This window comes from Corvus kubaryi, unplaced genomic scaffold, assembly GCF_017639235.1.
Source record: "Corvus kubaryi isolate FWS band 111438036 unplaced genomic scaffold, C.kubaryi_AGA036_p1.0 37384, whole genome shotgun sequence".
Classification (NCBI taxonomy): domain Eukaryota; kingdom Metazoa; phylum Chordata; class Aves; order Passeriformes; family Corvidae; genus Corvus; species Corvus kubaryi.
This window is the reverse complement of record NW_024581126.1, coordinates 1,306,400-1,332,525: the sequence shown is the minus strand read 5'-3', so window position 1 is coordinate 1,332,525 and position 26,126 is coordinate 1,306,400. Positions and strand designations below refer to the sequence as shown.

The 26,126-nt window shown below is 43.3% G+C and overlaps 1 protein-coding gene across 10 annotated transcripts in view; it reads right to left on the bottom strand.

Moving 5' to 3' along the window:
* The window catches only part of TEAD1 (TEA domain transcription factor 1), a 152,692-nt gene that overhangs the window by 32,765 nt on the left and 93,801 nt on the right, over positions 1 to 26,126 (bottom strand). For 4 of the 10 annotated variants that reach the window (XM_042035473.1, XM_042035474.1, XM_042035467.1 and 1 more), the window contains exons 3-4: positions 10,571 to 10,635; positions 7,653 to 7,715 (exon numbers count right to left, since the gene is read on the bottom strand). In XM_042035473.1, coding sequence (XP_041891407.1) covers positions 7,653 to 7,715; positions 10,571 to 10,635 — 128 coding nt within the window. Of the gene's footprint in view, positions 1 to 7,652; positions 7,716 to 7,803; positions 7,867 to 10,570; positions 10,636 to 26,126 lie in introns of all 10 variants that reach the window. The other 6 variants (XM_042035471.1, XM_042035465.1, XM_042035466.1 and 3 more) reach the window with 2 other exon arrangements.

The window sequence follows — 26,126 nt, the reverse complement described above, 5'->3', positions numbered from 1 at the left end:
GTCTGAAGACCACCAGGCTAAAAAGATGTTTAGCTGTGTGCTAAGAAGTGGCAGTATCCTGACATTCATGCAGACCTCCAGACCCCTCTACACTCTTGCACAGCAAGAAGGACCCTCCATCATGAAAAGATGAAAGTGAGATGTCCTTAAGCAATATGGAGATCCAGCCCTACCAGATTTCTCTGTTTCACCCTCTTTTTGTAAGTGGAGCTGTGGCTTGGAAATGCCAAACCATGAGTCTCACACATTGCCTGCTGAATCCTAACAAAAACCAACATTCAGGGGATCTGTATCCTGTGTGTAAAATAAATGATTCAAGAGACATGTGCCTCTGGGTCCTAGTAACCTCCGAAACTGTGTGAGTGCTGCTTTTGTGACCACCTTGTTCTTCTCCAGATGTGCTGGGGCTCTGTAGGCTCCTCTCCTCCACTGCCTTCTGCCTGTCACCACATGAAGATGCAGCCAGTGCCTGTGGCCCCTGCCAAGTTCCCAGACTCCTCTGGATCCACTATTAGATGGATTCAAACTAAAGGAGAATTTAAAAGTAAAAGCTTTTTTAGGGCTATTAAAGTCCATTCCTGGGAGTTGTGTGAGCCCGAGGTAGGTTATGTGTCCATGAAATTGCTTATCATGCCTTGCTTTATCCCTCTGAAGTCTCTGCCTAACTCCCTGCTAGTGTTAGTGCAGCTCCAGGAGAAGATGTATTTATTTCTGCCTGATGAGGCACTGAAACAAACTGAAGTGCATTACTTTCTGTAATGTTCTTGCCATCCAAGGACTAGAATAGGAGCCTGGACACCCAACACAGCAACAAATCCCACCCTAACAGATGAACTAGGAAAAATTTTTGAGGATTTACACTTCCTTCAAGATCTTCTGTGGAGCTCTTAGTCACCATTACAGTGAATCTGATGATCCTGAATTTTAAGAACAGTGACAGGGATTTTTGGACGGAGAAAACATCTTTTCTTTCGTGACATGAAATGGGATGTGCCTTCCTTCTTGCCGGTTGCTGCTTTTCATCCTAGAATGGTCTGTGTTTTGTGGGGCCATTCATCTCATCCTCTTTGACTGATGATGTTTTCAGGAGGATGCAGAGAAAGTAAAAAACCTTTAGAATGACAGCTCAGAAAGGCAATCCTTCAATAGGGCTATTTTTGAGTAGTTTCAGCAACCCCCGCAGAGTTTCCTACTGGTGACAAATCTGATCTGGGACATCAACACACTCAGGCCAACACACATCAATGGGAAGTTTCACCTTTTGTAGGCTTAGGAATCCTTGCACAGTGGGAAGATTCAGCTTTTCTCAAAGTAACTTTACATTCAAACATGACAGAAATCAAATTCAAATTCAAATACAGATACTTAGGAGGTCCTGAGTTCCATTGGCAAAAGAGCAACTTCAGCTCCAGGTACTTTTTGAGAGCTGCAAGGTGGTTGCCTGTGCTTGTATAATCAAGCAGGCTTCATGGTCTTCAAAAACAAATGGGATAACCACATTTTAAAGCTGTTTATTTAGATTGCAATATTGGCTTGTCTGCCACTTAAAAGCAGGTATATATTGGGGTTTTTCAGGCTGTAACAGAGAGCACTCGTAACCAGGAGGGAATGAGTCTCTCTACCTATCACTGCACAACAGCCACTGCTGGGATGGAACTTGGTAACTGATTAATAACACACAATGGTATTACATCACAGTTTAGGCAGCAAGAGAAGTAATATATCCAATTAAAACGGCAGGGGTAATTTAAACAGGCAGATTACAGTAATTACCCAGGTTGGAATATGGCCAGGACAAATGGGTTAACACCCCTACTCTAAAACAGGACCGTTGTGGGATTTTTAATTACTGCAAATAGTTAAGATTTTGATTTCCTATCTTGTCCAAGAGAGAAAGGGTTTGGTTTTTCTCTCACTTGTGCTGCTTTGTAAAGCTGGAACAATTTCTTTCAGGTCAATGTGGTTTACACTGATGTAGTAAAATAAAAGTTTGGCTCAGTGTGCTGCAGTCCCGTGCTGAGGTTCAGCAGAGGCTTGGGGGACAGTATCTCCTACTGAATCATTAAATCCTGCTGGAGCCTAAGGTATTCCTTGGATAGGTCCCATCTGGCCCTGACCTGGTTTGACCCTACTTAGTTCATGAGCTCAGATGGGATTGCTGCTGCCCAGGAATGACACTGTAGTAAGCAACAGGCTGCACTCAGACTCCTGCCTTCCCCTCCACTTATAAAAGTCTTCTGCACTGTGGTACATAATTAGTAATGAATGTTACCAAGGTGGATTTAGAGTACAGTCAGTGGAAAACTGGTCTAGCTCCACTAAATTCCTAAAATATCATCTCTGTAGAGGAGATCAAGATGTGCCTCATGTTTTAGCTGACTGCTGCTGGCTGCAGTTGCATACACTTTGTTTTTGGAAGATATAAGCTCTAAGCATCTTATGCAAGGAGACTACAACTTTTAATGAATCAGGCCCTTGAGGTTTGCTTTTCACAATTAGTTTTGGAATGCAAAATACGTAGTTAAATTAGATAATAATAATTCCCCAGTATCATCCAATTATAAATCTTACTATCTATAAAAGCCCCGCATGAAACAAGAGTTCTACATGACAAGCACAAAAGGATTTGTGCCTGACTTTCTTTTAATCCAACATAAACAGAATAATAATTCAATCAATCAGTTCAAACAAGTTCGTAAGCAAAAAATAAAAACTCTTATCCTAGAATGATAAATGGGGCTTTGAATACCATGTTATCTATGACTTTGGGAGAAAAAAAATCTAAGACAGTATGTGGAAAAGTAAGCACAACAGAACAGTATTAATTCAAGAAGCCCTAAAACCTGTACCAGTATTTAAAATGCAAAACTTTTCATGTAAGGAAAAAAAAAACCACCATAAGAAACAACAATTTGCTCACAAAATGGATGTTACAGTAACACTAGCATAAAATAGCTTCCTAATAAGCAATTTTGCAGATGTTATTTCTGCTCAGATCTCGTATTGATTCAAATAACCTTTACAATAATTAGCTGTAGCTCAAAAAAGATAAACAAATCATGACAATATACAATTGTTCTGGACAAAAGATAGAGAGCACTTCAGTGTTTCTAGCCCTGATCTCCAATTTGCTTATTATTAGAGAAGACAGGAGTAAATACAAAAGCTGGCTATTTCAGCCAGGCAATAGCTAATGCCAAGAAGAGAATGCGCATTCAAAGCTGTCCCAACTTGCTGCCTAATGAGTAGCAATTAATCCATCTTATTGTATTTCAAAATGCTGAAGACTCCATTCACATCAAAGGGAATTTTTCAAGGCTTTTATCATTGTTCATTTAAAAAAGTATAGAGCTATCTTTAGCATTTTATAATTGACAACAATATTTTCTTTTTATCCCTAAATGCGGAATGTAGAATAATGGATTTAAAAACATGTAATACATGTGAACTGTAGGCATTTTAATGTGGGGTTTTTTGTCTCTGTCTAATTAATCTTGCACTATGAAAAAAATCTGATATGAAAGCCTAAGATAGATGTACATCCTGCTGTGAACACCTTTACTCTCTGTTTACGTACAGCTTCCAATCCATCTTTTGTCCTGAATGGATAGAGGGGACTTTGGCTCCCTGTCAGTGCAAAGGTGGAAAATGCTGTGACCTGACACTATGGACTGGTGTATTTGACACAGAAACACAACACTGGGGGGTAAAAATTCTGCTTTGCCTCCTCCAGCTTCTGCGTGAGAGGAAATGCCATGAAGAGGAGCCGCCTTTCAGATCTGTCTCCAAGGACAACTTTGTCTCAGCCTCTCTTCCCATTTTCATGAGATTAAATTTCTCTAACTTCAGGAAGATTTTAATAACTTCAGTATATTAAGATTAAATCTCTAAAATAGGAGTATTTTCCTGCTGTAAAGGGGATTAAAATGTACAACATCCCTGGAAGGGCTGAGGGGACGCTCTTTACTGGTGGTCTTGAAAGGCAGCAATAGCATTTATGGGTGACACTTGGCTTTCTTGCAGGCTAAGGATCCATCCATCCATCCATCTACAGTGGCTGCAGGTACTTCTCATTGAAGAAAAGGGACTTTGCTGGACCAAGCAGACTTCATGGCATGCAGGTGAGATTTCAGCCTCTTAGGAAAGCTTCCAGTGCCATGGGTGCAGATAGCTCTGAAATCCTTCCATCCACGTGGATTTTTGCAGAAGATAAACACAACAAGATTTGCCCAAGTTCTCTCCTCTCCATGAGCAGATTTCAGACCAAGGCAGGACAGTAATATCTCTTGGTAAAAAATAAACTCAGCATCTAACTTGGGGAATCAGGGTTATTTGTACCAACACTCTGTCAAGCTAAGAGGTCAGGATCTGGGGCCAACGGGACAGATCAGATCAGACACATCTCAAAAGAAAATTGACACCAGATGCATATGGGATTTTTTTAAAGTGGTAACTGCTTCCATGGGTGCCACCAATCACAGGTTTTGCCAGTGGCAGCTCACTGTTAAAAGGGTGAGTTGGCCTGGGTGGGAAGCATAGAATCATCAGATGGTTTGGGTTGGAAAGGACCTTAAAAATCATCTAGTTCCAACCCCACTACTAAGTGGGACTTTCAAGAAGTGTCACCTCCCACTAGACCACGTTGCTCCGAGCACCATCTAGCCTGGCCTTGAACACTGCCAGGGATGAGGCATCCACAGCTTCTCTGGACAACCTGTGCCAGTGCCTCGCCACCCTCATAGTAATTTTTTTTCCTGTATCTTAATTTAAACCTATTCTCTTTCAGTTTGAAGCCATTCCCCCTTGTCCTGTCACTATGTGCTCATGTAAAAAGTCACTCATGTAAAATACTGTGCATCCTATCTTCTCCTTGGTCACCCCTTCACCAGGGAATGTGGACAGCAAGAGCCCATCATCTTCCTGAGCATATTGATGAGGCAGTTCAGGCTACTGCCAAAACTGGTCCCTGTTGAAACAATGAGCACTCAGAGGTGCTGGAACGTATCCACCTTGTCTTCCTTTTGCACCAGTGATGTCCTACTCAGGCAGCTTTTGAAGTCCTCCGCAAACTGCTTTAGCATGGGGGAGTTGGACTAGAAGATCTCCAGAGGTCCCCTTCAGTCCTAACTAGTCCATGATCCTGGGTGATTCTGTGTGACAGTGGACCATACAGATGGCTCAATACAGGAATAATAAAAAAACAGGCAGAAGCACTAACAAAATGTCTGGAGAAGCAAAGTTCCATCTCAGGTTCAAAACCAGCAGCTTCTACCACTTCCAGGGAGTAATTGCAGCAGGCAAGAGGAACAACAACTCTCTTCTTCATAAGGCAGCTCTCTTACGGCAGCTCCTTACACCAAAGTTTCATCTCTTCCATGTGGGGAGGAAAAGGCCTGTGGGAAGCTGCCCCTTCTCCAGAAGGGACCAGTGCAAGGGGGCAGGTGTCATGCCACGGCTCCTGGTTCCCTGAGACCAACACTGGCAAGGAAAAGAAGAGGGAGGTGGGGAGAGCCTGGCTCCTTCACCCTTTGTGGGCCCTCTTTACGCTGGGGGCTATGTCAGGGCTCCTGAGGGAGCTAATTCCACGGGCAGCCTGGGGACGCAGGAGCAGGGCTAGGACAAGCAGCCTGGGACCCATCAGCCAGCAAGACCCACTGAGGGAGGGCTGAAGTAGCTTTTGTCAGCAAGGCCAGGGGCCAGCAAGCCTCTGTCACCTGTGTGCATTCTGTTCCCACCATGGTGTCTCAGAGAGCTGAAGCAAATACCCCTGCTGAGTGTCAGGGCCTGGAGCTGGGGAATCTTCCTGAAGCCATCAGTTCCTAGCAGTGAAACGGCAGCTGCTCCGCTTTCTACTCAGCACTGGGGGAGCTGCAGCCCATGGACAGGTGGGAAAGGGCAACAAGGTATGAAGCCCTTACAAAATATTTTGTTGTCCAAACGCCTTCTTCAGGCGACTCCTTAGAACGAAAATTCATCCCAGATCTCTATTTACTGCAAATGTCATCTAGACTAGATGAAATATTCTTAGGATTTGGCTACCTCTTTCTTCTTTGGAAAGCTTCAATAAAAATCAGACAGCAGGTGCAGTACTTAAAAATGGTTTTTGCTTTGTAAGTGTCTTCACATTTTAAGGTATTTTGGTCATTCAGAAAGGGAAATATTTTAGAACAGTAAATCCAATAATTGTGTTCAGCTCCTAGGCCTGTATTTGGTACCTATGTGGGCTTCCTGGTTTTTGCAGCCCTCTAAAACTCCAAGAGCTGCTGGTGCTGAGCACCTCTGAAAGTAAGGCCACCTACTTACATACTTAATTTTAGGCATCAAGGCTTGACAATTTGAGCTTAAAATGCTACATATCTCTGTATTATTGCACCCTCGGTTAAAAAGCAGTACTTTTAAGTTTTCTTAGTCATTCTTTAAGAACCCCAACTGCTCAGCCAGTGCAGCTAAAAAGCCAGCCACCAACAGCCAGACAAGCTTGCCAGCATGCTGCCCATGAAGAACCCAGTGCTTCTGTCAGGGAGGCCTGTTACAAAGCCAGGCTGTTATTCCTGCGCTGCAGTTCAAGGATGGGGGTAAGCATCCGCAGTGCTCACCACTCAGGACCGGGAAATCACTTCCCAAAACGTTATGCTTTCCAGCTAGAACAAAAACGTGATTTGTTCTCATCTGGGTGAAGAAGAAGAAAAAAATCCACTCACATTAAAAAAAAAAAAAAAAAGGAGGGAGGGAAGTAAAAGATTTACAAGTTTCTTAGCTTTTTCTAAGAAAAAAAAAAAGAAAAGGATAGCAAAAACTGCAAAACTCCATCTTCCACTTTTAAATAGTGTGGGAAAAACCCCAAAAAATCTCAAGATCTCTGCTGGAAAACTTGAAAAAACAAGCAATCCAAGAAACCCCTATTAAGCATTTCCAAGAGGTTCTTTTTAGCCTTAGAATCTATTTTATGGAAGGCAGAGAAAACGGGGTCCTATAGAATTCATCATGTCAGATTAAGCAAACATACTTAATATTCCCTGAACAAGACTCTGACTGAGGCTCTCCAAAAATTAAATGTCAATAATTTACTTTAAAAAAAATTAAATTTCAGGGAATTTTGTAAATAGTGCATAATTTGAGGTGATACTAGATTGTAGTCTAGAAACACCATAGCGCAATCTGGATAAGCTGTGCTCTCTGGCACTTGGAATAAATGATCTGGTTTAAGTATTCTTGATGGCAGTTCAGAAGCACAGACAAAAAACATTTGGGAATGGAAAACAATTAGCCCAATTACCCCTCTGGAAAAAGCAAAAAAAAAAAGATAAAAAGCATCTACACAACTCTGCAAAACCCCTGTGTATTTAAATACACTCCTAGCACTCAACTGTTAAAAAGTAAAACAAAAAACGGACTAACGGGTTAAAAATCAGGTTTAGGTGCTGAGCTGTTACAAAGAGGAGTTCACTTGGCATTTGGACAGTGTTAAAACAACGTTTTTAATGTGGATGCTAGTGCAGAACCCGGGGATTAAACACAAAGAGACGCAGACAGCTCCCACATGCAGGAAAAGGAGGTTACAGGCACAGCAGCCCCAGCGCTTGCCCATCACCGCGGGGAGGAGGAAGGGACAGGCATAGCAACCACAAGCCCAAAAGCAGAAAAGCGCATACCTTCAGCTTGGAATGAAAATCACGAGATTTCCTTCTGGCAAGAACCTGAATGTGACTAGACACCTGCAGGGTAGGGGAAGGGAGGAAACAAAGGAAAAGCCTGTAACCATGGAGATGAAAAGCCCCCTACAACTGGGCAAGCCAAACGTACCTTAATGGCGGCTTGAATTTCTCGAACTTTCTTTCTTGCTAAGACCTGTATGTGACTAGACACCTACATTGTTCAGGTTTATAGGGGGAAAAAAAAACAACAAACAAAAGAAAAACAAAAAGCAAATCAAATTTTTAATGTCTATTTTTTCTTAAAGAAAAAAAAGGAAAAAAAAGAAACTTTTCCAAGGGGAGGAAGTTATTTGCATCTTCAGTAAGCTCTGCTGTTAAAGATACCACATTCCCAGCCAGATACCAAGCTCTTAGCACTGAGGCTTAACAATACAGGTCATCATTGCAGTGACTTGATTAAGGAAATAAAAAAGAGAAAGGAAAAAAAAGTGTAACCCACCAGGTTGTGCATTCAGCTACAAGATAGAAGACACAGTTCACAGCTGGACACAGCCCACGTGCTTTGGTACTGATCCCATCCATGCCCAGGCCCTGAGCTCTCATGTGGGGAGCCCAAAGGATTTCTACCCCATCTGCTGGGGATGCAGATGCCCACTCTGACCGTTTGCCACTAGGCTTGAGACATAACTTGGCACCAAGAAATTTTATTCATTATTTATTGTGCTCTGCAGCTCCAATGAGGAGAGACTCAGGCTCCATTTTGACTCCACTGAAATGCTTTAAATTCTGGCACAAACGATAAAATACTGGCACAACACAGGTCCTTGAACCCCTGCTGGTTTCCTCGGTAATCTCAGCATCAAGTCTGCCCACAAAACTTTTGTGTAACTGGGGACCAGTAACTTGACACCAGTTTGAGTGATGCCCAGGTCTGGCCCATGGCTGTTTTGCTCAGAAATTTGTGCAAACCCTATCCCGCCCTACACGAGTTATTGGTCAGAAGTTGCTGCCTGTGCAGTGAAGGGTCTGGGCCCAAATTCACATTCCTGTTTACCCAGGGACATACTGAATCCAGGCTGTTGCTGATGAGGGTTTAATGATGCTGCCCAGCATTGCTTGGTAGGGCTCAGCATCCTTCAGCCTTCTGTGTGAAGGTTTAAAACCTGCAGCAATGGCGAAAACCACTAAAGGGAAATCTATTCTTGTTTGACCCAGGACATAACAGATCAGGTGGTGCACATTTTTCCCGCATTAGTTACAATTCCTCTCTGGGAAAGAACAGTGCCAAAAAAAGGAGAAACTATTACTTCCTCCCTCTGTAAGACTATTCTGTGACAATAGCACCTGTATTTTAGTAGGGAAGCAAACAGAGATGCATCAATGAGCACAGTCCCTGAAGGCTACATTCGAGAAGCACCTCAGGAACCAGTGTGCAGTAATTCAGAGTTATACTGCTGCTTACTGAGCAATTTTGCGGTCAAACACCTAGACTGAGTTTTCACATATGTTCATTTGTTTTGCTTTCAGTGGAATATTAGTGGTGTTAAAGGTTATACAAGAAGCACAATCATAACATTTAATCACTCAGTTAAAACTCCAGAGTAGCGACAAACTTTTTAAAGCACTCAATCTAAAGAGATTTATGAATTGCTCTAGAGGGATGTGCAAGTACGGAGGCAGACATCACCACACGTAGCCAACACAGCCCTCCTGCTTTCTTGGCACATGCTGGCCAAGCATCTAACCCCAAGCTCTGCATTTTGACTCCTGAGGCAACTTCATGATCCCAGCATAACTTCCAGTTGCTGGAGCTCGCATGGGCAAGGCAGGGTAGAACTGGGGCCTCTGTCTTTAGTTTGTGATTTCTTTGTGAATCTTTGGTTTGTTCGTTTTCCACATGCTGCAGTTCACCTCCTTTCTGATGCCTTTTTCATCCCTCACACACATGCTTCCTTCCTAACTGACAGGGGACACCACCCAGGGCAAAACAGCACCCAAAGTGCTTCAAATCCGAGTGCTGGCAGCTTTGTGTGACCCAGTGTCACCTTTCCCTGCACTGCAGAACATGCAGAATGAGCAAGTGTGCAAGCCTCTGCCTTCCCTTTGTCACATGTGCAGGGGGAGAAGGGCAATCTCAACTGCTGACATTAAAGCAAGGAGGCTCTGCCATTTGTGAAACACTTTTAAACAGCAAAAGGGTGTAGTAACCACTGCACAAACTACACAGATCATGTGCCTTCTGCAAGGCTGCTGATTGCTGTGAATATTATAAATTAAAGGATTTAGTCATATGAGATAAATTAATGGTTATGTGGTAATCATCTGAAAAAAACTTAAGACAGTTTTAAGGTTTATTCTGACTCTTGGATGAATGAAATTTTACCATGGTCAAAGACCAGGAGCCAGAAGGCTCTCAGGGCAATTTTAAAATTATGTTTATATCCTGTAGCAACTACTGGCCATAAGCTTAGAGCATGGTTATGACCAGTTCTTCTAGATAATTTTTATTTATTTACCTCTCATATCCAAGAATCATAGCCTCTATTATAAAGCCAAATTCTCTTTACTTTTAAGAAGTTCCATTATTTACCATTTCAAAATAATTATTATATTATAATAATATATACAGAAATAAGGCACAATGCTTTATGGCTTTGCTTCAACTTTTGAATTTTTTTATGAAATATGGGGGGATAATAGCTTCATGTACAGACAGATTAATAAAATATTAATCTTCAAACCACCACAACATAAGCCCTGGAATTTTAAATATTCTCTAAACAGCATGTATTTAATCTGAATAGTGAAGTCAATACATCATCTCATCAGAGCTGAAGCACAGACAGCCACTGCAGCCAAAAATGCCATGTTTTGTCATTCACTGACATGCATACTTCCCCACTGGGTTATTTTACCTGCTTCCTGGTCCGTGTCTTCCCTGTTCTAAGTTTGATGTATCTGGCTATCAATTCATTCCTACCTGAAACAAAGAAAAATTCATGGTAAGGGACAAGCAGCATCACACCCAGAAACACCATCAAAATGCCACATTTGAACACGAGCTTCGCGCATATCAGGTTTATGTTTTCTTACACCTACGCCACTTTCCTTTGCAAACAATTTGCCAGCATTTCTCATTGTTCACCAGTGTTGCCCTTCCATCTCCCTGACAGGCATTGCAGGTGCCACAGGAACTCTGCAGAGGACCATGAGTTCAGTGTTTCCCCACCAAAGTCCTGCAGCAGTTTGCAGGCAGAGGCACCTCCTTGGCCAGCAGCAGTGCCCAGAATGATCTCTCACTGGAGAACCTCCCATGCTGGGGCTGCCACAAGGTCTGGGCTCCTCTGGTTTTGATTCCTACTGCTCCAGGTGGTGTTTGTTCCCTGGGTCCCCTGTGGGGAGAAGTGGCTGCTCTTGAGCCGGTCGTGTGCTACCTGCGCCTAAGTGCCAATCACACAGATGTGACACCTTCTCTCCAAGTTTTAGTTCTGCAAGGAAGACAGCAAAATCTGTCCTTCCTACCAGAAAGCCTCCTCCAGTGGTGCAAATCACCGTCCCAGTTCAGCAGGTTATCAATCACACCCTTAACTGCACTCACAAGAGTGGCTGCCCTGCAGTGCTGAAGTTCCTGTGGGAGCAGGGCTGATCAACACGGTGGTTTGTTATTCAGAGCTCTGTTGCTCTTTGAAATGTGAAATACTTCCAAGTCTCTAAAATGGCTATTTGACTCGTCTTCAGCCACACATTATGCTACCTAATGCAAATGAACATTTTCTATCCAAATAATTTCCTTCCTAAGTATTGCTGACATGGAAGATAACACAAGTTTTATGTGGTGTCCTGTTTATTTTCACTGCATATTATGTTACGTCTCCATGAGTTGTAATAACTTAAATATACTTGTTCAACAAGTCCTAAGCTACAGAGCTATTTGCATTCAGCACGGGGGAAAAGCAGCTCGTGCGTAGAAAATGAGAAAACTGATTTAGCAGAGAGCTGAAAATGGGGAGGTTAAGAAAATAACTTGTCACCCACCAAGCTATTTTGAAGTGGATGAGTACATACCTGGGGAATGCAGAAAATTATTGTATCAGCCAGGCCTTCAAACCCTTACAGTTTTAATGTGGGGGAGAGATGGGGAAGTTTTGAAGTAGCCTGCATATGTTTGAAGGGCATTTTGTTGACTGAAAGACTGAAGACATTTAGTCAAACTAGACTTTTTTCTTCTGTCTCCCCCTCTGAGCCTTATTTTACACCGTTTGTATCAAATGTCTCATGGTTCCTGTCTCTTCCATGTTTGCTAAATGGGTACCAGAACATGAAATATCAGCATGCTTCAGAGCAAGAGCTGCATTTTTGTTTTGGTCTGGACTGTGTGCCTCATTTCCCACAACATGCCACTGGTTTGTAACTCCTCAGCAGGTCTCTTCAGGACAAACTTCAAGAGGTAAATTTTGCGTGAGCAAACAGTTACACAAACCAGCCACATTTCTGCACACAAATGAGGGATTTCCGTATGCAAACAGAGGAGCAGGTAGTTACCTAATTTCATGCAAAGGCCTTGTCTTCAGGCTGAACAGTTCTGCAGCCTGTAGTGCCCACAAGATACTTACCATTTGCAGTGAACAAGTGCCTTTGTGTTCATGGGGTGAAACCACGGAATGCTGCACCTCTGTATCTCCCTATTCTTGTGTTCTTTCTCATTACCCAAACAGAAGCCTGCAAGAGCTTCTGCAGGCCTGCAAGGCTGTCTGTGGCTTGGTGAGATGCAGAAATCACCACATTCCTGCAATCATTAGGGTGACAGGTGGTATGGACATTTTTGTATTTCTAAATGCACATTTTTATTTAATTGGGGAATGCCAGCCCTCCAGAAAGTACCTGTTTTGCATATGTTTAAGTGTAAGCACACATTAATAGCCAGAATGGGGTTTTTTTCTGCAAAAAGATGGTCAGATTGTTCTGATCAGCAGCTGGTGACTGTGCAAGGCCAGTGATGCTATAAGGTGACGTAAAGGATGTGATGCCATCTCTTGTCCCTCTGTCTGTGCTGCAGATGTTTCAAACACCTGGGCACAGCACAGGTCACTCCAGCCACCCCTTGCCCATTAAGGCAGCCCTATGCAGCCCTCGGCCACAGCTGAGGTCTCACAGTTCTCCTCCCAGACAAGACAGCTAAAAAGCTATTCTTAAAGGAAAGCTCAGGTTCCCAGGCAGCCACTTGACAGGAAAAGCATCTTTATTAAAAACACCAAGCACTGAAAGTCTAGACTGTATTATTTGAGTGCTGTCTCTGATTGAGCCCCAGTCCATCCATGGAACGCTTTGGCTTCACTCAAGGGGGGTTTCTGTAGCCATTATCTAGCTGGGCAGGGCTATGACTAACAAGACTGCAGTTTTGGCGAGTGATCGCTTCCCTGAAGCTGAAGGCTATCCATAGCCTAACTCCAGAAGAGTCAACAGGGTGGAATAATTTGCCTTAACTTGCAGGGATGAGGAACTCCACAAGGAACCATAAAAAGTGGTCGAGGCAAAAGCCTGACATATAGTTTCCTTACCACCACGTTTTCAACACAGCAAGGACACATGCATCAGGTTTAGCCAAAGCAGGAGATACTGAAGCCTCACTAAATGCCTTCTCCCTGGCCACAATGATCTGAAAAGACATAAATTCTTTCCTGGGTTACCAAAAGCCATAAGCACAAACAGAAGCACTGCCTGACATAAACAAGATAGATGCCCCCAACTAAAAGTTTACAGCCTAAATGTTATCTACCAAACACTGGTGCTCTTCTTTACCAGCTCTGACAGATAGGGACAGAAATGATCTTATCTCCAGATCAACTAAAGCCCAAAGAGGATTTTAAAGAAAGGAAAGCTTAATAATCCTAAAAACACCCTTTCCTGTTCTTGGGAACGAGAAGAGTCTGAAACAAAAGGAGGCTCGAGGAACTTCTTTAATTGGCCATTAGAAACCTTAGGGTGAAAAATGCTCATTAGTAAATAGATCTGTTTTCTCTCGAAGAGCTCAGCTGTGGAAATACTTTCCATACACGCCCTCCCTCTGTCTTCTTGTCATATATATCTGGGAAATTGCCTGGCAGAAGAGAAGGGGTCAGATTTATGAACTGTAAATTTTCAGCTCTTTCTTCTTGTCATTCGCTATGACAGCATCCTACTTTGAATGTCTTGGTTCAGGTATCAAAGAGCAGCATGGAGAAGTGCCTGGTTAGATAAAACATCTTCACAGCACAGGAATCTTTTCCAAGGATCTTGAAAAAATCAGGATATTTTACATAGGCTGCTTCTTGGAGTCTGCTTTTTTCCCTGTTAATTCAGACTTTATCTGTCATGTCCTGTGCTGTCAGTGCAACTGCAAACTATCACTCTCCCTGGACTGATGCTGAGGAAGAGGCATTCTGTGCAATGGAACATCTTTTTTAATCATGGCATGGAGTAAAGATGGAGAAAACAGCTAGAAAACAGTGCAGATGCCAAAAACCTGTGAGGCTTTATGGAGAGACAAAGCTCTACTGTGGCCCCTCCAAGGGAACAGCTCCCTCCACCTTCCCAAACCACTGCCCCATCCCTGAGTGCCACCACGCTCAACAGGGAGTGTGTGGTGATCCTGGACACCTCTCAGGCAGCAGAGAGCCGACACTTCTGCTCCTCTTGTTCAAAATAAGTAGAAGCAGCTGCAAAGTGGGGAGGCTCCCACCACCCCTCCCCGGGGGAGGCAGTTGTTGCTCTAACAGAGGGCCCTTGTGCAGGGAGCCTCCCCCACCAACGCTGTTTCCAAGAACAGCCTAAAGCAGCCAAGCACTGGCCCCCATAAAGGTCTCCATGAGGCTCCCTGGTCCATCCTTGGTGCTAAGGGTGTGTTTGTCCCCACTTTCCCAACACCAGCAATGCCCTCAAAGGTGAAAACCCACCCCTGACTGAGGAAGGCATAACTGGCAACCCCTTCATGGGCCAGAAACAGGACCACCACCACCTCTGCCTCAGGGGAGCCAACAGAGCACCACAGGCAGCTCTACCAGGACCTGCACGAGCTGTGGACATTCTCCTGGCCACACCATGTCCCTTTTCCCATGTCCTGGCCACGGGCATCACTGCTCAAACCCAGGCAACAGGGCAGGGAGCTGGTGCATCACGTCCCTGAGCAGCCGCGAGGCCAGCGGGCGTCTTTATTTAGAACATTAATGACACAAATTAAACCTCTGCCCTCCCAGCTCCCAGTAATAGGCACTACCCGAATGGGATAAAAATAGGCAAGTGTGGGAAATAAAGCTGGCTAGCAACTTGAAAAAGAACAGCTGATTTTAAAAAGTTTTCATACTCAGCCAAATAATTCAAGTAACGATTGAGTAGAAAAGCCTATTTTATCAGACAATCAAATACTATGAATTTCTTCAAATTCTGCAATACTGTGGCTTCTTCAAATTCTAAAAGACAGGTATCCTGATCTGCAAAGTCGGGGAAGAGAGCTGCACAATTTCAAAATCATTCTCACAGCCATGTTTACCCATAGCAAAGCTGTTTTCAGCCAGTTGTGGTGAACTCCAATTCTGCTTGGCCTGGTCATTGCACAGCGCTGCCCATGTGCCTGGGGGCCAAATCTGGAGACCTAGTGGGAATTTTGCTCGATGAGGAAGCAGGCTGTGAGCACTCTCCTGGGACAGTCCCCATGAGCAGCACCCAGCTCTTTGTCTGGCTACTGCGCCCAGGCTGGATCCAGATCCCACCCCAGGCATGGACACTGTCAGCAGGGATGTGCTGGTTTGAACCCTTTCCTCATCAGAAGGTGGGCACAGGGTCCTTGGGCAGCAGAGCTTGTGGCCTGTGGAGGAAAAGCTGCTCTGTCATGGTGCTCAGGCCCAGCACTTTTCTGTTCCGTTTTGCCGGCAGAATATCCGGCTTTGGGAGATCCCGCCTCAAATTCGGCACCGCCGCTTTCTGAAGACGCCTTATAGCTAAATTGGCTAACAAAAAGCCTCTTGTAGATAAAAGAGCTCTGCGAGTCAACAACTGGCTAAGCAGTTTAAACCTCTAAGTAAGGCATATTCTATTTAAACGTTATAGGCAAATCTAATTTAAGCTTTTAAAAATATTATGGGCAGGTGTTTAAGTCGCGGGCACACTGGGCTGTGCTGGGCTGGGAGGGGGCTGGGCGCCGCTTCCCAGGCGGGCAGCATTTTGTTCAGCCAAGCTTTCTGCAGAAGGGCCACGTGACAGAGGCCAAATAAACAGCATCTGGGGATTTTCAATTACAGACCTTCACCCAGCATGCCTGCACTGTAATCTCTACCAGATGAGGCTCAGGCCTCACTATTTTCAATAATTCACACACTGTGTACACATAACATGACAATAAGGGCATTCATGCAACCGCCTGATTCGCACATCAAAGCTCCCAAATGGCCAGCTGTAAGCATGCTTACTGCTGAATAATTCATTCTTTTCACAGGCTTGAAAAAACGCTCAGCGGGAGTTGGCAAGCTTGTGTTCTTTCCTGTGTGGTATGCTAAACTCAAATTTTGAAAGAGGTACAGCCCCACTAAAAAGAGTCAGAGATACAACTATTTAAATGTGCATTTGCGAGCTCTCGGATGGCTGCTCACAGAAAAAAAAAAAAAAAAGAAAAAAAGAGGAGAAAAAAGCAGCTCTACATTTCCAAGTGGATAGCAGAGATAAGAGGAAATAACCAACATATCCTCTGAGGCAGGTGGTTAACAGAAATAAAATGATAAAGCTGTTTTCTGGCTGGTAAAATACTTTTTACACATATTATTCCTGGCTAAATTTTTTGGATATACCAGGCGCATAACAGTCAACAAGTTCAGCAGACTTGAAATTTCCTCATACTTAGCATAAATTTTCTACTAGATGGCAAAGAGGGTTTTTGTTAAGACTAACACATATGAAAAAGGCAAACACAGAAACACCAGAGCTAATTCTGTAACTCCTATTTACTGTTCTCAGCGATACGGGTTGAATACTAATTTCTACATGATATTTTAACAACTCCAAACTTGCAGCAATGTCTCTGAACATTTAACTTGCAACAAGTGAATGTTCCAGATTTTGTAATACTTTCACTTAATGCAACAGAACCATCATTTCTTTAGGAGAAAAAAAAAAGGGGAGGGGGGGAGAAAAAAGAAGGGTCTGCTTCATAATATCAAGTTTTCTTGACTGTCAATCAGTGCCTAAACCAGCAGGATCAACTAGTCATGACCTCTTCTTATAGCAAACACATGCTGCTTACCAGCTGTGGGCTGTGTTTTTTACATCCTTTTCTCTATCATTCAGAATGGCTTCCTCCTAATCACAATAATCCCAAAAGTGCTAAAACATATCAATCGTCCTCTAAGCCCTGCCTACAAAAGGCCAGCCGTCCGGCCTTTATGGGCTTGTCCAACAGCAGCTGATACTTCATTCAACTACAAATCCAATTTAGCAGTTACAAGAGGTTTAGCATCACTGGAAAAATATTGGTGTTGATCCTGCACTCTTAAGTCAGCAAATATTCCTTTGCCATATTGTTTAGCTTTTTCTGCCATATTTACACTTCTGCTGGATTTCCCTGAGTGACTTCAACAACAGCATTTAACCTCTGAACTGGTAATATTTACAGTTGATCAAACAGTGATTTTTAAAATATGTTTACCACAATTACAGAAACATAAGCCTATTTGAATTCCAACTGTTATAATTCAAAAAAAAATCCCCAACCAACAACCCTAAAAACAAACACAGTCATTTCACTCAAAACCATAGAGCACTTTGTGTACCAGTCATGCAGGATGTTATTTATTATAGCCCTTCGGGCAAGTTCATGGCAATTCTTTCACTTATGTATTTTTAATTGCCAAGTGAGCCAATGCAAACACTCCCTTGATTCCCCCTACACCTTTTCATGTTATTTTATTTTTTCCCCCTGTTTTCCTGTTGTTTTTTTTTTTTCCCTTTTTCTTTTCCCCCTCTTTAAGCAGCAGTATATGTTGGAGGGCTGGGGCCCAGGACACAGGCAGGTCTCACAGTCCCCAGGGAACGGGATTGGATCAAAAACATTAACTATGTGTCTTCAACCTGCTGCAGTTTGTTGGTGCTCTGAAACCTTTGGGAGCCAAGGGTCTGGCTCAGAATTTAGGTCAGGACCATGCAGAGAAGTGGCCATGCAAGGACAGGACCAGGAGGGGATAAAGACCTGAGGGTTCCTAAAATGGGTTTTAAGGGCTGCCCCAGTGGTGTGTGTGTATGCACTCACACACAAAACTACAGTGAGTCACTTAAATATTATTATACACAACTTAACTGCTTTCAAGGCATACCCTAACTGGGCTGTCCAAGAGGAGAGGGGAAAGAAAAGATCCCAGAAACAAAATAACCGAAATAATCCCTTCAGATGCTAATGAGCGAACAATTACAATGACTCATCGAAGTTATATCATAATGATACTTCCAAAGAAAAGAACTTTTTGTGTATTGTATTAAAACCAACAACAATAAAATGATCCCAGATTGAATCAAGACCACAGTTTAATTTACACAGCAAAAGGGAAATGACCTAATAGTAGCACAGAAAGATATTCTCCTCATGTCAAGTCTTAATCTTTGGGTTTTATCACAGCTTCAGTTTTAGAGAAAACAATGAAAAAGACCCATAGACACATCTGGTTCAAAAGTGTTCATTGACATTAATGCAATGCATTGGATTCTGTTTGGCAGGTCCTCATACTGGGAAATATTCCACATAAGCAATGTTTATTAATTTTCCTCTTCTGATTTTTTAAAAACACAGGCAGAATATATTTCAAAAAGAGAGGAGTAATCCAGAGAGCTCTCTGAATATTCATTAATTAATATTTTGTCAGTGTCAGTTGTCTCATCAAAAGAAGGTTTTACAATTTACTCTAAGTCCCTTTTAATTAAAATTTAAATGCTACAAAAATACATGGCTTTTTTTTTTTTTTGCTCCTACTACTTACAACAAACTGTATTTTACTGCAACCAAAAATGCATTTCAAAACAAACAGCAATTTTTATGCTTCAGAATATACAAAGAAATCCCCACACGAGAAAAAAAAAATCCCCAAACTTGACCTTTGCCATATCTCTGGATCAGCTACCTATGTTTAGTGGATTATACAAAAACCTGGATGTCCTTAATCTGACATTGTGGGTTTTTTCCCCTGCTCTGATAGGAACTGTCAGTAACCTCTCTGCAAAGACCCTGTGCAAATTCCACATGCAGTTCCCGGGTTGGTTTCTGAGGTAGTTGCAGTTTCTCAGTGACAGGAGCAGTTCAGAAAGGAGCAGACTCTTGCCCAATGCTGCTGATAGAAAGTCTGATTTGGACAGGAATCCTTCAAATACACAGACAATGGACTGGCTGACCTGTCATGCATGATGGATGAGTTAAGGGGATTGAAACCACTATTTGCATTAGAATAGATAAAAATTAGCAAAATAGAATTTCTCAGTAGGTGGCTTCAGTTCTGTTTGTTCTCTTAGGCAAAATGAAGTTCATTTTTAAAGGAATTATGATTGTTTAAGTAATGCTTATTTGCAGAGAAGAAATTCTGGGTGCTGGTTTGCTTCCTATTGTTTATTCTTTAAGAGATACACTTTAACTATCACAAAAGTATCCTTTTCTCCCCGTGTTTATTACTAGAGCATTACACAACTACAGTGTTCTAACCACTTTAAACTGTACGTATACCTTAATGCTTACATGTTCCTAAGCTGCATATAACCCCCAAAAAAGTGGTTTGAGTTCCGGGAGAAATGATCAAAAAGACCAAAAAATTGCATTAAATTGTGTGTTGATGCTTCGGTGAGGTTCTGAGTACAAGCCTGTGACTCAGGAACTGTAAAAGGCAGATGCTTGAATCACTGCAGGTTTCTTTTGATCAGATTCATACTGCACACAGTTCTGCTACTTAAAAGACTCTGAGATGGCTGCACAAAGTGACCTAATGAAAGGCTGGCCTCACAGAATATCATTATACTGTTTATACAACATAGCTTTGAGAGAAATCTGTATGGACAAATTGGTGCACACAGGCAGGCAAACAGATGCAGAAACTGCAGAAACATCCATCTCCCCCTCACTCCTGCTGACAGCAACCAAGACCTGTCTGTTTGTCAGACCAGGGCTGTGCAAACCATGGAGCTCCTGCTCTTTGCAAGGCTCACACATCCAAAGTGCAGGCAGCCAGGAGCCTCCAGAAAATCCAGCACCTTTTAAAACACACGTCTGTGTGCTGCCAAATATGTTACTAAACTCTGCCTGTTTTCCCAGTGAACTGCAGTCAGACCAGCGGTATGTTCCACCATGCCCTACAGGAGCACCAACAGAGAGCAAAGCTGAGGCAGTAAGAAGGCACATTTCTTCCAGAGATGACATTACCAACAGCAAAAGCTGTGACGTGATTTCTCAACTCAGCATTTACTGTAAGGAGATTTTAAGAGAGCAGGTCACTTCTCTCACTCAGTGATGGGGGTTCTGGCAACCTCCAGAGGTTGTCTAAAACAGGGCAATGCCAGATCCTGCAGCCATATAGCTCTGTGCATCCACAGGCAAGGGAACACCTGGTGAGCTGCCTTCATTTTCAGCTCTACAGACCCTGCACCGGGATTTCATGCAACTCTTTGCAAAAACTCTTTGTTTAGCTTACAACTTACTTGGTGTCTGTGTCCCAAGCAGTTAAGATGCTTTATTTTCACAGCAGGTGCAAAAATGTATTTAAATTTTCACTATGTCCAGGGTATTTGGCCTTGGTTTGTGTTAGATGACAGCTTCTGACACCAGATGGGCCAAGTAGAGAAACATTTGACCAGCATATGAAAGAGCTTGGGATACATCCAACAGCAACCTTGGTTTCCAAGTTATTTCACAAGCACAAAGTAGCATTTTGTGGAGATTTTATAGCTAACAGTGTCATTCTAGCTACAGTACAATAAATACTATGCACCAATTACAAACCCACAAGAGAGACATACAACATACTTGAGTTACAGGGTAAGTCATTCCTTGCAAACTCAGTCTCAAAACACATTTAAATTTGAGATTCCCTTAACTCTTCTTTTTTCAGCGTAAAGAAAGACCTCTCCATACTTCCTTCCCATTAGATCAGCTGCCCATTCCTGCCTCCCTGCAGAACCCAGCTGGTCACTGATGTTCGAGCTGAAGTGGAGGAGAACAATATTGCTGCACTTCTGAAGGATTCCCAAGACACCAGTCCAAGGAGAGAAAAAGAAACCTTAATGTCATCATAAACTCAGGTATCAGAAAATCACAAACTGTTTAAGAACAGAAGACACCACTGCTTATTTTGAAGTTCAGCTAAGAGGTACAGCAATGAAAAGCTGAGTAATCAAATAATACTGCACCATAATGCATTTTGTTTAAATTTGGAAGTGTTCCTCATAACCTACTCATTTGTCAGAGAAAAAAATGCCTGCTTGGCTCTCCCTGCCCCTCTGCCCCAGGCTCCAGCATCCCACTGTACATCCCAAGCAGGGTAAATACCATGCTGCTGATTTCATTATAATTGAAAACCACCATTCATGCCTTTCAAAATCTGCAGGGTTATCTTGGAGAATCATAAGAAAATTTTGCTTTGTGTAGCCACCAAATGCATTAGAACCCTAATATTGGTAATCTTTGTCACATATTTTTTTAGTTAAAGTGGTTGTTTTGGTTGATGGGAGGGCTCTTTAAAGGAAAACAATTTAAGGGGTAGGACATGCCAGAGAACTGAAAGAAAATCACCGTTATTTATAATCTTTTCACCACTTACTTGTTTCTATAGTAAATCACTACTTTCTTTTGCTTCCCAGCTCATGGCTTTACTTTACATAACATTTATTCAAAAAGTGTACATTTGGAAAGCTTTTCTTTGTTTGTTTCGGATAAATGAGTAATGAAGTGCAAACACTGTGTCACGCGTAATTTTTAATCCCACTTTCTTTAGGCCTGATGAAGCAGGAGAGAAACTTCACAGGTTGTTTTGTGCCTGAGTACCACTGAGATGGGACTGGAAGAGGAGACTGGGCTTCCAGCTGCAGCTCTGTCGAGTCCCTGTGCTCCCCTCACAGTTTTGCCTGCTACAGATGTTAGTTCTCTACATATCGCAGTGAAAAAGATTTGTGAAAGATGCCTCTCCTCCACCCACATCCATGGTTATCCTATGGAGCAGCCCCAGACACCAGTGGCTTCTATTCCTGACAGCAACAGTGGATATTTCACAAGGAGCAGAAGGACTTTGCTTCTCAGTTCCATCACAGAATCACAGATTCATTAAGGCTGGAAACGATCTCTGAGACCACTGAGTCCATTAACCCAGCACCGCTGTGTTCACCACTAAACCACATCTCCAAGTGCCACATCCACACTTCCAGGAGCTGAGGGCTGAGGGCTGGCATTAGAACCAGGATGGGGGCACATGTCCCAGCACAGCCCCCACAGCTGGCATCACCAGACCCACGGGCAGGAGCTGCGAGCAGGGCAGCTTCATGCAGCAGAGGAGCAAAGTTTAAATAAACACACATCTGGAACTGCAGTCAACATTTATTAATGTGGCTTACAGAGTTCTGTCCCTACCAAGCTCCCAGTTTGCTCATGAGACTTTATCATCTGTTTAGTCTAACCTGCTGATATGGTAATCAGTAATCTCTGGTGCATAAAATGATTTCATTTTTCTTTTAATCGCTGGCATTTTATGCATTCTTCTCTCCTGTCTTTCAATGTGCTATCTCTCCTACTATCTCACTCCCTCCTTCTCCTCCCCCTGCCCTTCTTCAACAGTAAGGACAAGTAACACCAATCCTTCCCCTTTCCTGGTTGTTTCCAGGATAACCCTCCATTCTATATGGGTTCATCTTGAAAAGAGCACTTCCCTTCTGCCTGGTCCTTAGTGTGCAGACTCTATCCTGTGCAGGCTGTCACACACCACAGGAAGGCTGGTTTAGGCGTGCTACTCTCTAGTGGGCAAAGTTCTGACCAAGATTCCTGCATCTGACTTCTACCTTGGCCAGTGGCTGGCTGGATGCATTTTGACACAGAGATAAGAGTTTCAAGTGAGGAAGAGGTCCTGAGTTTTGTCAGTGAGCAGCTGAGACCAACAAATGAAAAAAGGTTTTAAAGTGTTAAATACTCTGTATTTGGATTCAACATTTTAACACTGGTATGAATCCAGGTTCATGCCTTGGGAAAAGGGTATTTCAGAGAATGGCAATGTGCTCAGCACCCCTCTTCCTAAGTTTCTGCCTCTGCAAGCACAGAAACAGCAATCTGTGCTTTGCTAAAACACAGGCAGTGTACAGACTACTACACTGTACCTAAACTTCTGCCAGCTTCACAGGGCACCAAATTTCTTAGTTTTACGAACTTTGAAGCACTGCGCTGTATTTTAAACTGTATATGTTTTGATTGTAAAGGCATTTTCCCTGAGGCAGCTGGCAAATCCATCCTGAACCTGGCTATCACACCACTATCAACATTTTAGCACACACGAGGTTTTTGCTACTGAAAGACAAAGAAATAGTCGTTGGGTCAGCCAAAGGAACTCCATCCGACATCAGGCTGAGCTATAACGTGCACAAAGAGAATAAATTAGTGCTGCAGAGACTTTTCAAGAGTGCTTGCAAGAGTGACACCCCTTTCATCTTTGTGAGATGCATATGAATACATCAGGACTCACTACTCCAGACACTAAATTGAGGCATAGACTGATTTTCCATAAGGACTGGTGGACATGGTAGTGTTAGGTTAACAGTTGGACTCGATGACCTTAGGGATCTTTTCCAACCTAAATGATTCTGTGAGTCTATGACATAAGAAGAAGAAGTAAAAATATACTTACCTCAGAGGCTCACAAATGTTTATATGAAGCTGTTAAAAAGCTGAGATTTAAAACAACACATCCATTTAAAAGAAAGTGAAAGGTTGTTTCTGGTATGGCTGATGCAGTTACATGTTTTCTGTTGGGGGAAATTTACAGCCACATTATTGCTGTCAAGGAGGGTAGTGAGCCACAAGGATTTCCAGATGCCATGTGTGAAGTTTCTCATTTCCCCTAGTATACCAAAGTACATTATCACCCAAACTCAAACAAGCTTTAAAAAGTGTCTGTCATTAAAACATGTGTGGCCCCCTTTCCTGGACTTAAGAGATTTGGGGTTTTTTCTTCTCCTTTCCTTTCTTTTTAAGCCAGATGGGAGAGGGCACTGCAGCACTCCCAGGGGCCCAGTTGCCCATCATACTGATGTTGACAGCAATACTTTGGGCTGCAGCCAAAGTGAGAGGTACATGCTGCACCCTGTCAGTGGGAAACCTGGCTCTGCCAAACAGTAACATTTCACTTGCTGAAACTCAGGCAAAGGAGGGGAAGAAGTGCTGCCATGACGTTTCTCAGAGCAGTTATGAACGTGAAAACAGATTTAAGAGGAACACAGAAGTGTACTGGGTTTGCATGGCCAGGTTTTGGCAGCTTGGGGACTACAGGGGTGGCTGCTGTGAGGAGCTGCCAGAAGCTTCCTCATGTCCAGCAGTGCCAATGCCAGCAGGCTCCGAGACGGACACGCCTCTGGCCAAGGCTGGGCCAAGCAAAAATGGCAGCAACGCCTCTGTGATAACAGATTTAAGAAGAAAAAAAAAAGTTATTGCACTGATGTAACTGCAGTCAGACAAGAGCAGGGTGAGAACACGTGAGAGGAACAGCCCTGCAGACACCTAGGTCAGTGCAGAAGAAGGGACTGGAGTTCTCCAGGCACCAGAGTTGAGATCCCCCCGCAGCCCCTGGTTCAGGCCATGGTGAGGCAGCCATGACCCTGCAGCCCACATTGGATCAGTTTGGGGAGAACTGTTGGCTGTGAGATGCACTCACAGTGGAGAAGTTCCTGGAGAGCTGTCTCCTGTGGGAAGCACCCCGGGCTGGAGCAGGGAAGGACTCCTCTCCCTGAGCAGTGGCTGAAACAGTGTGTGGTGAACTGACCATAACCCCCTTCCCTGTCTCCCTGTGCCACTGGGGGACGAGGTAGAGCTGAGAAGGAGGGAAGGGTGTGAAGAAGGTGTTTTTAAGGTCTTATTTTTGCTTCTCAGTGTTCTGTTCTGATTTCATTAGCAACAAATTCAATTAATATCTTTAATTAGAGCCTGTTTTGCCCATGACAGTAATTGGTGAGTGATCCCTCCCAGGCCTTATGTCAACTCATGAACCCTTCGTTATATTTTCTCTCCCCTGCCCAGCTGCAGAGGTGAGTGGTAGACTTTGGTGGGTGCCTGGAATCCAGCCAGGGTCAACCCACTACAAGAAGCTAAAACCCACTACAAGAAGCTTAAACATAAAAACATGTTCGAGTTTCTCCTGTACCTATACACCAAACTTGCCATACCAGCAGGCAGCTGAGGATCCTGTCCCATTGTATGGACACCAGTGGGCAGCTGGGACAGCTGCCTGCACAGGAGACCACCCTCACACCTACAGAGAAGGGAATCCTGTGCCAAAAGGACTTTCAAAGGCTTCTGCAAGCCTGAAGCAGAACAACCTCTCTCAGGGCTGTCTGGGACTGCTGCACGCTCAGGCGTGAGGCTTTCAAGGGGCAATAGGTGGAAACAAATGCCTTGCAATCAATCACCTTTCCAACTCTTACTAGCAGAATGGAAGGACAATGAAAGCTAGAAAATCTTATCAGTGAAGTTTTTTGCTTCCGACTGGAATTGTTTTAAAAAGAGGAACCACAGAATTTATGCAAAGGTCCAGCACGATGATGCTGAAAAGAGAACAGAGGTGGAAATATCAGAAGGCTGATGCCATGTAATCCCCACCGATTTTTTCCTCAGAGTAGGTGTTTTGTTAAATGATGTTAACTTGAATCTTTTGCTGAAAATCAAAACTAAATGGGAGATGTTGAGTCCAAAGCAGAGCTGACCCTTCTGTCTCACATCTGGGAACATAGCAGCAACAAGATCCTCAGTGGGAGCAAGAACGGTTTTGCTCAAAACCCAGAATGAAACAAAGTTAAGGAAAGAGGGCATGCTGGAATCCCTCACTCCAGCTGGAGAACTTCCCCTCTCCTGCAGAGCCATAGGCACAAAGTGGCACCTGTTTCTGATGCAGCCTCAGCAGAGTGAAGGCTGAGGAGAGCCCCATGCCAGTGCCAACCAAACTGATGGGAAGCCTGTTTTATGACACAAGCTTTTTACTTCCAGAAACATCTTCCATATCTTCAGCCCTTTCCTATGGTCCTCCCAAAGAGAGTATATACAACATAAGTCTCAGCTATCAAAAGGACACTCTTAGAAACACTAAAGCAAATCCCTGAAGCCACCTTAATCACATCAGACGCTGGGCTTGAAGTTATAACATAGCATTTTCTGAAAGAAATATAGATCTGAGTAACAAAAAGGGTCCCTCAGAAACTCTCACACCCCACATTAATACTTCAGAAAAACTGAATTTC